Below are 13,122 nucleotides of genomic sequence, written 5' to 3' on the forward strand. Positions count from 1 at the left end.
CTTTTATGCCAATGTACATCACACTTTTTTTGTGTTACCCCAACATAAGGCTTTTATTTTAATTTTGTTCTAATATTCAAGTATCACTCCTTCCATGCAAGGACTTCTTCCTGCAGTAATGTAATACACTACCAATTGGCAGATATGTCCTGCTCTTTTGCAGATTTTATTTTGCCTTTTTCACTTCCAGATCAGTAAGTCTCAGTGACATACTGCCCTTAAGATAGGAGGACGCTGTCCTTCCAGGATCAGAGCAGCAGTTAGCTGGCTGGCCCCACGGCGGCACAAGCAGGAGTACTTGAAGAAATGGAGACATGGAGCTTTGAGAACCAAGAGCAGAGAAAGCCATTAACTGAAATCCAACTCCGATGAACTGTTTGCAGCTATTCTAACAGGCATAAGATTGATACTTTTCCCATTTCAGTAGAAGGATCAAATGGAAAAAGCAGTGTATATCCTGTTCCTCAGTATGTATACAACTTAAGGCCACTTGAAGACCCATTTGTCATGAAGTTAATCCAATGTACAGTAATCATTTAAGTTTCATAATGAAATCACCATTCTTTTCATCTAGTGGCCTGCTAGTCCACAGTACCAGTTCCCTAGAGTATTTTTGAGAATAAACCAATCCACTACTCAAACCTAATGTCTCATGAATCCTGAGTACATTTTCTGTTATTCTTTCAAAAGATACTTCCCCCTTCTATCTCAAAGCTCACTTTCAGAAGCCTTCCAATACAGGAATTGGCATGTTCAGGAAAAGACAGTGAATATTTGAAAATTCAGTACAGTGCTTTTAGCCAGATTGCTAGTTACACATTTTTAAGACAGTTATCCATCTGTCTTAAAAGGATAGCACCATTAATGTTACAAAAGAAGGAACAGTTTATTGATATAACATGGTAATTATTATACTCTGGTGGCATTTATGTATTATATAAATCAGGGATCATATCTCCTTTAGGTGTCACCCATAGACAACAGTGTCATCAAAATTTTATTAGCTGGAAGTTTACTCTGCTAAAGACACACATGAAGTTTTCAAATCAAGTAAGTAATTTAAAATAGATAATTAAAATGCAATTGGTTTTCTACTTTTGTGGACACAGAATCTATAGGCTATTTTTTCCTAGAAAGGGAAAATACATTAGAAAGGTATATCAGACATAATTTTGCTCTTGCATGACCAGCACTTCAGTCCCCTTTTTAAGAAGACAAAAAATAAGTTAATAATTTACCATCTAAGGAATTGTATACCTAACAGTGTAAGAACACACAAGATTTTGTATCTCAGACTGCATATTTTCAGAAACAAAAATATATATAATATGAGTTAGGAAGGGTCCAGTTTTCACAGCAATTTTGTCACCAGAAAAACATGTAATGCAAAACATAAGCTTGAAAATTGCTATTTGCCAGCTCTATCTTAAGATTTGTAGCTAGCTCTGAATTATGTGCTCTGCAGAAACAGTTCCCTTCTTTTATCGCTTTGGAAATCATTAACTTGCACTCTACAGTCTTTTGTGCAACAAAGGAAGTTTTCACATGAGCTTTCTGCTAGGAGAGACAAAAGGGATTGTAGATACAAAATAGCAGTGTGAATGGCAGTTTTAGAGAGTCTTCGGGCAAACAAGTTTCAGTGACATCTCATCAAGTAGAGTACCAGTCTCCAAATTTCCCACAACTCAGCACCACCATGCTTCAGGGCCAATCCATCCTATGAAATTATTCCTCATATCCAAATTTCTTATGCTACCTATGAATACAAATAACTCTCTGAGCCACTGCCGCCTATCCCATTAATTAACAAAAACAACTTCCAAGTAATACTCCTTGCTATTACAGGTTTCTTTGTACTGTAAAACGCAGGTGTGATGGTAACACATGCCTACTTGTGCTGTAATTATACCTTCAGTTCTGTGCTGATACTCGATATGTCAACACACTCCATGCTGTCCACCCCAGTAAATGGACAACCAGCCTCCAATTTTTCAGGTAGTTCTAAATTGTTGGCCACAGCTCATCTTCATTTTAGGCGTATTTTAATGTCCTGCACGGCACAGAGAGAGAAGAAGCAGTGTGTAACCTCCTATGCCCTGCCCAGACCAGAATACATTCTCCATAGAAAATACATCTTTCACCAATTTGAATTTCTGGCAAGGTAGAATCTAATTTTCCCAGAAAGTTCATCTTCTCTGTATGCAGCCACATGCACTGATCAGTTCTTTGGTAGCTGTTCAGCATGAATATTTCTGAAAAACTGGTCCATATTTTTACAAGTTCATTAGACTGAGAGCCTCCCAAATAGTGTGCCTTTCTTGAAAACTGCACAGCACATCAGCTTGGCATCTTCCATATGTGAAGAGGTGAAAGATGATTATACAAAAGTTATCGTACCGATCTCTATATAAAAATCCCTCATCTCATTTTACTGCCCATCTGTCTGCCTGGTCATCTAACCTTGGGCTGCAAATTACCTTGGGCATGTATTTTCCCTTCTTTATATCTATAAAGTAGTGAACAGATCACAAGTTCTACAGAAAATACGGAATGTACAGCAGTAATTACAATTTTGTTTTTCACATTTGTTTTTAATGAAGTTCAACTGAGTAGAATTATGGTAATGTGAGACTATGTTAAAATGGGGACTCAGCAGAGTACTCTTTATTTCTATGTATTTTTCATGTAGTATTCCTCCAAAATTTTCAAGATAAAAACTCAAAGTAGTCAATGAATTTTCTGAAGACTGAAGAAATTAATTAGAATTCCTGAATTTTAATGAATTAAAATTTGCCTTTAAAGCAACTTAATTATGTTATTACAGATTTTCTAACAACATATGAGTAAGACTATCAAATTATGATGTAGTTAAAGTGCCTAATGACATTATAGGCATACATTCTATATACTATATTTTTAAATGAAAAGAAAGATAAGTTGTGTTATTAATCATAACCAAACTCACACTCACTGTAGTTAGTCAATGGAGACCATGATTTATGTCATTTATGTTTCTTCTCCAATGCAAATATAAAGAAGTTAGGGGAGCAGTAAGAGACTGACTCTTGACAAATACCTAGATATAACCTTTACATCTAAAAATGGTAGCTAACTCAGAGAACATAAAGTGAGCTTTGCCGGTAACAGAGGCATTTAAAAACAATATTTTTGATAAACTTCATCCCTTGAGGCTGCCAAGGTAATCTGAGCATATTCTTATTAAATAAAGAATGCCCTTTCCCCTTCTTGTTTGTGATCCAAATTCCAACTGTAAAGAATAAATCCATATAACTGAATCAATTATCCCCAAATATAATTACTCACTATGGTATGAATTGTGAAATCATGGGAAAAGCTCTTCTAACAAAACCTTTCACCTAAGTGAAACCTCTTCTGCAAATTAGTTTACCTACCTGAATATCAAGAATACTGAGACCCACCAGAGATAACTGTAAAGGAAATTCCTGATTCTTTTTTATTCTCTCTTTATAGTAGGTTTAGTTTTCCCTTGCAAACCTATTTTACAATTACTATTCTTACGCTTATTATTTTTGTGGGGACCAAAATTGGGGGGAGGCTCTTTTTTTTTTTTTTTTAAGAATATCCTACTCCTGGAATCAGGTCATTACTAAAAATGTTCACCCTTTACATTTTAAAAAGTAATTTCCCAAACTTGAGATTAAGGAGAAAGATAAGCAGCAATCCTAATGCTAGTGGGCAAATAAAGAACTCAATATTTATTTAGATTTCATGGTAATCCACTCCATCAATCCAGTCCACAACCAGAAGACACTAAGCATGCCAATCCTTGGTTTTTAATAAAGTTGGCAGCACCATTGTTTTGCCAATGTTTTATTTTCTGCCTGATTTCTGTTGTTTTCGTAACGCTTACGCTTCTCGTGACGTTTCAAAGCTCTTTGGAGCAATGAGACACCATCACATCTCATACAAGCTCACAAAGCACCTGCAGCTCCTCATCCAAAGCACCCAGAAGTTCAGCAGGCTACCTGCAACCCCCTCACCTTGCAGACCACGAGCAGTCTGCTGAACTTCTCACCCCTCCACTCTCCACAAGGACCGTCACCTTACTTCCCACCTCTCCCAATAAGCCCTCTCCTCAGCAGGAATGAGCAACAGCTATGGGGACCGGGTTGAGTATATTCTGAAGGGATGCAAGGCCTCTGCTCTCCCTCCTCCATCGTGGCTCCTGCACCACGCAGCAAAGTGCTCGCACTCCGAAGCTTGCCTGCGGTACCCACCGCGCTGCAGGGCCGCCAGCACAGTTCAGAGACCTCCTGCGGGTTTCCCCAGGGGCCAGGGGGAGCGCGTTAATAAGGGGGCGAGGAGCAGGGAGCAAAGCCCCTCCGGGCACCTGGGGCAAGTGCAGCTCCCGCGGCCCGGCGCCGCAGACAAAGAGCGGGCCGAGGCGGCGGCGGCGGCCCGGAGCCCGCGGCCGGGCGGCACCCGCCGGGGAGGAGCCAGGCGCGGGCTGCCCCGGGGGCGGGGGGCAGCAGGGGAACGTATAAGAGCGGCGTCCCGCCACCGGGGCCGGGCCGTGCGCTTGGTGCAGCTGCGAGCCACAGCGCTGGGGGAGGCGCGGCGCGGCGCGGCGGCGACTCGAGAGCCGGGCACCGTCAGATGGCTCAGAGCATGGACAGCCTGGACAGCCTGGACGTAAGTGCAGCTGCGCTGCGGCCGCCCCGCACCTCGGGGCGCGGGCAGCGGCTGCCGCTCCGCCGACGGGGCGGCAGCGCGGCCGCCCTCGCTCCCCGCCGCCCTGGCCCATGTGCGCGCTGTTTGCAAACAAACGCGCCCTCAGCGGGGACGGCGCGCAGCGGGCGCCGCCGCTCGGGGCCGAGCCGCGGGCGGGGGCCCGGCCCGGGCGCCCCTCGGCGCTGCCTGCTGCCCTGCTGCTGCCCAGCCCGGCCAACCGCTAGCGGTCCGCAGGGCGCAAAGGGGCCGCGTTTGGCCCCGGCCGCTCGCTGCTGCTCCGTCCTGCTGCAGCCTTTCAGCCGCCGTTACAGCTGCACCCGCGACTGGGTTGCAACCCCTTTCCTCGGGCTTTGCTGCTTTGCCCTCGGTTACAGTGACATGCGGCGTCTTTGTGGGCTTGAATACACCAGTTAGAGCCAAGGGAGTGATGGGGGGGGAGGGGGCGAGGAAAACTGGAGCCACCTGAATGCAGGGAATGGCTGTAGCCCGCGCTGCCCCCGCGCACCGTGGGGCCGCGGAGAGCGGCGGGAGCCGTTGAACCGAAACGCGGTGCTATCTGATCTCTCGCGGATCTGTCTCCTGCCACAGGGCGTTGAGAACCGCTCTGACCAAAACTCGAATCTCCTGCTCGTCCCGGTTTCTGTCGGCAGCCGACAGAAATGCCTGCAGACCTGGTGCATGGGAGCGCGCGAAAACTGCGCACTGGGATCCTCTGGGCGCACCCTGCACAAGGTTATGGGTTCATGGTCTGAAAGGCATGAAAACTAAAATCTCAAAACTTGAGGAATTGTACTTAGCCAGGTGGCACTCATCAGCCTGCACCGCTTTTCAGCGCGGCGCCCAAAACCGTTGGTGGTTTCCTGATGTGCTCATGCCCTCACCAGAATTTCGCTTCCTTTTTCCACCGCTGCAGTTAGTTGAGCGGCCGGGCTAAGGCGCAGCCTAAGCGCCAGCACCCGGACCAGGGTGCCGGACCAGGGTGGGGAACACAGGGAGGGCAGTGCGGCTGCCCGTGATAAACCCCTCCGGCTTTCAATTCCCCTGCTTAAGGTCATCGCTTTTTTTCCTTCTCTCCCGTGAGGTGCGTGTGTGCGTGCGGCTGCCAATTGCTTCTCAGCGGGGAATTCTTGCTATTATTTACGCTGATTACATCAGCTCAGGGTACCGTCTCCACTCTGCCTTGACCCCATCCCCTTAATGAGAAGAGGTTTTGAAGCAGCAGAATCGTCTAAACATGATTTATTTATAGCTCTCCATACCTCCATTGCAAGCACTAAATGTCATGGGCAATATTTTGTGCAGACTAACCCACTCCTCCCAGCCCACTGGTCTCTTCCATATGTAGCAGGCATCTGATGAGAGGGCCAAGTGTCCTGAACCAACAATAACATTCCTAAGAGTAGCCATTATAATTCTTCTCCCCTCTATCCCCATCCTCAGTTTCAAGATCTTCTTCCTAAGAATAATGTTTTTTAGAAAAAAATCATATTTTTTTATTGTTCATTTTATATATATATATTTTTCTGCTTGGTTTTAACAAAAAGTTTGCCTATTCATGATCATGTTTAGGGGATTCTTAAGATACTATCATATACCATATAGTGAACTGTTGCAGAAAAGCTAATATCTAATAATATCTTTCTTTTTAGCTGTCTTCTGGGTTAATCATTGAATTTTCTGATAATGGCACGGATGAGAGTGGTTCAGGTGACTATGGAGACTATGAAGAGCCATGCTTTCAGCATGAAAATGCTGATTTCAACCGGATCTTCTTGCCAACAATCTACTCCATCATCTTCCTGACAGGAATAATCGGCAATGGATTGGTTATTATTGTTATGGGCTACCAGAAGAAACAAAGAAGCATGACTGACAAATACAGGCTGCACCTTTCTGTGGCTGACCTCCTTTTCGTCATCACCTTGCCATTTTGGTCTGTGGATGCAGCCATAAGCTGGTACTTTGGGAATGTTCTGTGTAAGGCAGTTCATGTCATTTACACGGTCAACCTCTATAGCAGTGTCTTAATTTTGGCTTTTATAAGTTTAGATCGTTACCTGGCAATAGTCCACGCTACCAACAGCCAGCGACCAAGAAAGCTTTTAGCTGAAAAGGTGGTGTATGTAGGCGTATGGCTACCAGCTGTGCTTTTGACAGTGCCTGATATAATTTTTGCCAGTACTAGTGAAGTAGAAGGAAGGTACCTGTGTGATCGCATATACCCTCATGGAAACTGGCTGATCTCTTTCAGATTTCAGCATATCTTGGTAGGACTTGTCTTGCCTGGTCTAATAATCCTGACTTGTTACTGCATTATAATTTCTAAGCTGTCACATTCAAAAGGCCACCAGAAGCGCAAAGCCCTGAAGACTACGGTCATTCTCATTCTTGCCTTCTTTGCCTGCTGGCTGCCATATTATATCGGCATCAGCATAGACACATTCCTCTTGCTAGGAGTCATCAGACACCGCTGCAGCCTGGAGACAATAGTGCATAAATGGATCTCCATTACAGAAGCCCTAGCATTCTTCCATTGTTGCCTGAATCCAATTCTTTATGCCTTTCTGGGTGCCAAATTCAAAACATCAGCACAAAACGCCTTGACATCAGTTAGCAGAGGATCAAGCCTCAAGATTCTTTCAAAAAGCAAACGTGGGGGACATTCTTCTGTTTCTACAGAGTCAGAGTCTTCAAGTTTCCATTCCAGCTAACATTGCCCTTCGCATCATTTTATAAATAGACACTTTTGTTGTGCAAGACTTCAGAAAAATGAGACTGACCACAATGTACAGTTTTATTTACAGTTGGAATTTTATATTGTTTCTTTTAGTGTCTGTGAAGTTTAATTGACTTATTTATATAAAAAATTTCGTATTGATGACAAACTGTCTAGGCAGGACCTGTGGACAAGTGATTAGTTCACAAAAATTGTAGTGCTTCTCTGGTTGTATAGACATGTGAACTAAACAATCCTGGATTGTAGCAAGTGATTGTTAAAAGTTTAGAAAATATTTCTGTTTATATGTAAATGTTTTCAGTGTTGCTGTTAAAAGTTCTTAAACTTTGTAGATATTTTTTTTCTTACTACAAGATGTTCAGTTTACAATAGTTTAACTCTGCTATAGAAATGGCACTTATAACCAAAGCCTCCTCTGTTATATGCTAGTTTTTTTTTTCAGTGCTCAGTAATTCATGGTTTGCAAAATTTTCTGCTCGGGGTAAATAAAAGTATATGATAAAATTTTTTGAGTGGTATTTTCATTTCTGGTTAAATGTGTTTTTTCTCTTAATGTTTGATTTACTATTCTTAATGCACAATAATTGCTTTGAAAATAATACAGTTCTCTGATATGAATTGGAGGGAAAAAGTTTCAGTATGTATTGTTTATCCAGTGATGAGACAAACTAAACTCATCAGTTGATACTTGTAAGGTCTAGATTTTTTTCATCAGAAGACATTTGCTGCAGTGGTGAACATTATCTTTAGAATGAATGACTTAAAGTTAAATTTAAAGAGAACTGCTTGAGTGAAAAAAAGAAAAGAAAACTAAGTTATCTGAGCAAGTGCTAAGGTTATAATAGCTTTTAGGAGTCAAATTTAGATTACTGCTTGTAACTAACCTTTATGCCAGGCGTATAAAGTCAATCCTACATTTCTTCTGCCTTGCACTGTTCTTCTGGATTTAGTTTCATATGCTAATATCAGCCAAAAGTAGTTGAAACAAAACCACTTTTATATTAGACATTGTGTTTGGACTAGAAACAAAGATGTTAGGATGTCCCTTCTATGGAAGGTAAGTGGGTTTTTCTCTACAGAACTTTCCCCATCCAGTCTACATCCAGATTTTAAGATAATGTAGGACAAAGTCCAGTTGGTTCAGTGAAGACATTCATTATTGAACTCATAAACTAAATAACAGTAGTTATTGTCCTTTAAAAAAAATTTTATCCCTGCAGTATTTGATTTTCCAAAAAAAAAAATGTTTATCAGTAAATCCTTATCCAAAGGCTAAATACTGTAAATACAGTATAATCTTGTTAGCATTCTTTTTAGAAATCAAAATGTGCAGTCAAGTAGCTTTTTAGAGGTTTTTTTAAAAAAACTATTTTAAAACAGTTCTTTTTTTTAAACAGGCAGACAATATTTCCAATAATTAAAAATGAAATCATATTTCTGTGAATTAGTTACTTTGAATTCACCCTAACATGAAGATGTAATGAATACCCAGAGGAAAGAGCATTAAGAATATTTGTCTCTACTTAAAAAGAAAAAACAAACATAAAACTGATTTATAAATATTTAACAGTTGTTTGGAAGCTTTCTAAAGAAAAAATAAACTATTAATCATACAGAACTTAAATGAAATAAACAATGTGGATATTTCAATGAAATTACTCAGAAAGTAGATGTATTCACAAGCATGTCACAAGAATGGTCCTGTAGAAACAGCAGAAGTGGGAAGAGACTATGTCCCATTATATTAAATATAAAATTGTTTTATTTTATTTTAAGTATTTGCATAAATGAAAGATGTTTCTGTTTTCATCTCCTCTCTTTCTCTGCAGTCAGAAGACGGTACTAGTGTGGTTGCATCCTGCACCTTTTTTTCTTGAAATGACTATAATTTTCACTTAATTTTATATTGAGCTTATTCAATATGCTGAACCTGTACAAAACTAAACTGATGATAGAAAAAGATGAATCATTTTCTTGAAGTTTAGTGAATTGAAACAGCTCAACGAAGAGTCCAACAAGTAACCAGAGTAGTGCAAAGAAGAGGACAAGAATCTACTATGGCCTGGAGCCAAGCAGAGGGAAAGACAAGGAGGGAGGAGGAGGAAGTAGATCCCTTCTGTTTAGTAACAATAAACTTTTAGATTAATTCAGCTATAATGTATAACTTCACTCAGCATGATGTAAATTAACAATAGGAAAAAATGTTCTCAAGAAACAAGATCCTGCTTTCATCAAATTGTTCTTTATAAGAAGAATTGAGAAATGAGGAAACAATATGGGAGCAGAACTTCTTAAACGGATTTTTTCAGTTGTTTGTGTGTTTTCTTAATTTACTGAGGGTTTCCTTGTAAAGAGTCTGTTGTTCTGAATGATTCTGATTCCCACTCCAGTCCAATCAATCACTGTGATTTAATTACACTTATAAAATACTCATTAGCTATGAACACACTGCTGTTTATTTGTTGAGGAAATGTTTAGAGCCCCTTAGTTTAGGTTATTTTCTTTACACTTCACAGTCAGCCAACTGTTACCTCAAGCAGAGAATTAGTAGGAAAGAAGGTGCAAAACAGAATAAACTGAGTAGTCCCAGTTACTGCCAGAGGCCACTGAAAGGACACTTTCAAGCAAACTATAGAAAGCATTTGGGTAGAAAACAAATTAATAAGTCGAAAATAAATTAGCAAATTTAAAACCTAAGCCATGCCCCAAGGGATGAGATCTACATAGTTATATAAAAGTGCCACTGTTCTCGGCAAAATTTGTGAAACTATGGGCCGATGAATGTCTTTACAAAAGAGTTGCAAGGTATTTGGGGTTTGGCTCCAGCGAAGTAAATGAGTCAAAAGCCACACATTTGTTTATAAATATGTATCTGTAACTATATAAATATAATACATATTTGTACTGCTTATGGAGAAAATATTTGCAAACTGACTGAAATTTTAATGTGGAAACATAGTAAGAAATTATGAATCCAATTCTGCTCTTTCACCTCTGTGTATATCAGGCAAATTTCATTCGAAGTCATTGAGCTATTCCAGATATCGTTTGATAAAAAATATGAACCTTTTTTTTCTTTGTAAAGTCATGTTTAAGCTGATTTTTAAGGACCTGACTTTTTTTTACATCTTTGTGAATCAAAAGTAGTTCCAATAAATGTATTTGTCACAGTGTAAACTAAGTGACAAAAGCCAATAGGCCAAAATTTGTAATTTATACACTGAATAAGTCTGCATATAACAACACGAAATTCAGTCTCTTTTCAAATCATTCCTGTTTATACAGAATAATCAATTAATGACTTATTTTTCCAGACATACACAACACAGAGTCTCAGCAGTTTATATAATGCCATAAGACAATAGCTATCCCTACCATTTTAAATACGTAACTCAAGATACAGAGCAGTAAACAAATGCTGTGCACAGGTGTGTGCTAGTTACAAATTGGTTAAAATTCTTTTACATCTGTTAAAAAAATGCATAAGAATTCAAAAGAGTCAGAATAGTTTTACAAACACATTAAGGTACTCTTTCCACAGAATGCAGGCACTGTAAGTTGTCTGCCATGGTTGACATGTGCTAACAGCAATGTCTGGATTAAAACGTGGATATTCACCTAATACTATAATGCAAACCTTGTAAGTGCTAGAGATTAGTCAGAAATCCTTTGGATCATGCAAGGCAAAAAAAGGAATAGAACATGTACATGAACTTAATTTCACTTCATCTGAAATGTTGTTCCGGAGTAAAGTTAGAGTACTAAACACAGTAGAGATAAAATTACACTATAATCCATTATTTGTATGGTATATTTTTACTCTGTTGTAATCAGATTGTACAGATTCTACATTTGAGAAGCTTGTACAAGCATGAGTGGCAGTGAGAGTATCAGAGAAAATGTATGCAGCCCACAGAAAGATGGTAGTGAGTTGGTGTAGCTTCTTATTTTTTTCTTGGCTAGTCTTATGACACAATTATTTTATGGTGACCTCAATTTCTATGCATAAATCAGACCAAAATCACCATCAAAATAAAAAGGAAGTAGCACAAATAACATGTAGCCATTCACACAAATTAATGGTTTATCTTATGGTGGTCGAGCTCTTGTTGGACAATGTACAAAGTGACCACCTCTAGATGTTTGGCTGAAAAGGCCATTTTTTATATTGTTTGGGAAAGGAAACAGCATGATGAGGAAGCACTTCCTTGATCCAGGCATGCCTCCAATATCCCCTAACAATGGAGTATTCTCATATTCTCAAAGTGCTGAAACTTAGGAAACACTTAAGCAGATAGGGCACCAGAGTTTTTGCTCAAAGGATGCCACTCCCTCACTTTATGTTTTGAAAGAGCTATAGAGTCTCCTTTTCACAGCCATAAATCAAATGTCAATTGACAATACAAGAGCACAGGGATTATTTCTTATAAAGTAGGCAGATTTTTTAAAAAATCTTTTCTCTTTATTCTACATTTTTTCTGTCATTGATTTAATTTTCCTGAAAATATCTTACACTTAACAGGATGAGGCTTAAAGATCATTTGTTTTAACGTGAACTCTATTATAGCAAACACATTCTCCATCTCTCTACCATTCTAGAACAGGACACAGCAGACACCGATGTTGTGCTTACTGCTTCTGAAAACAAATGAAATTTGAATAGCTGATCAATGGAGATTATTAGCAGTATTTTCAACTGTTGAATGTGAAAATGAAGACTCCAGTAAAGCTACTACTGACTTCAGAAGAGTCAGGCAGGCTTCATACCAAACGAAGTGAGCATTAATTCAAACGACCACTTTCTCAAAAGGACAGAAGGCTTCAGTGAAAAACTCCTGCTGAATTCAAAGGACAGGGCATCTAAAGAATGATGCCTCTTAAAGCGTACGTCCCTATTGCCCAAAACAATTAGACTGAAGATTCAGAATTGTTCTGATGTCAGCTGTAGTCAGAGAGGATCTACAAGAAATCAAAACTTTCTAATATGGAGCTGAATTTAACCAAAATGAACCTATAAATAACTTTGTTTTCAGCAAAAAGGTTTTATCTTACTGAATACATGCAAACTTTGCATACCCAGTTATCAACAGCCTGACAATGATTGTCTTCTGTGGCATAGTGTTTGAAAAACATAGGTCAATGTTTAAAATATCCTTTTGGAATTTGCATTAAGAACATATTGTCACAATGCAAGTATGTCAAACTGCGTGGAAAGTATGAGGATTTTTTTTTTTTTTGAAGAAGAAGAACTACGTTACGAAGTGTTCTTTGGTTTGGTCAGTTTAGGGAGTTTTGTTTTTTTGCTGTTGATACTCTCTTCTGCTTCTACTATCCTCTCCTCAAAGCTTCTATTCTACCAGTTTTTTTCCAACTTAATACACCTTTACAGATTTTTTTAATGGCTCTGTTCAGTTAAAACTACATATAGCAACCTGGACAAGCCAGAAAAGATAAAGAGAGACCGTTCAAATAAAAAATACAGCCTACACAACAGTTTCTATGGTATGTTATATACATTTACCTTCCAATATCTGTTTTTCTGTAGACAAAATATAAATGACTTCTATATCACATGAGAAGATTCAACTCAAAGGTGGGTTTTACTCTCGAGTTTCTTAAAGCGAAAATACAACATACATTTATTTACTATCTTGGTTCCTACTCAGCATCCC

At 39.5% G+C, this 13,122-nt stretch overlaps 1 protein-coding gene and 1 long non-coding RNA gene across 2 annotated transcripts in view; one reads left to right on the top strand and one right to left on the bottom strand.

The window, feature by feature from the left end:
* Positions 1 to 13,122, bottom strand: part of LOC134142330 (uncharacterized) — a 166,636-nt gene that overhangs the window by 112,636 nt on the left and 40,878 nt on the right. The window lies entirely within an intron of this gene.
* CXCR4 (C-X-C motif chemokine receptor 4) lies at positions 4,581 to 7,927 on the top strand. The gene is made up of 2 exons (XM_062578906.1): positions 4,581 to 4,674; positions 6,363 to 7,927. The coding sequence occupies exons 1-2, from the start codon at positions 4,639 to 4,641 to the stop codon at positions 7,422 to 7,424; spliced, it is 1,098 nt and encodes a 365-aa protein (XP_062434890.1). The 5' UTR covers positions 4,581 to 4,638; the 3' UTR covers positions 7,425 to 7,927.

This window comes from Rhea pennata, chromosome 6, assembly GCF_028389875.1.
Source record: "Rhea pennata isolate bPtePen1 chromosome 6, bPtePen1.pri, whole genome shotgun sequence".
In the NCBI taxonomy this organism is placed as follows: Eukaryota; Metazoa; Chordata; class Aves; order Rheiformes; family Rheidae; genus Rhea; species Rhea pennata.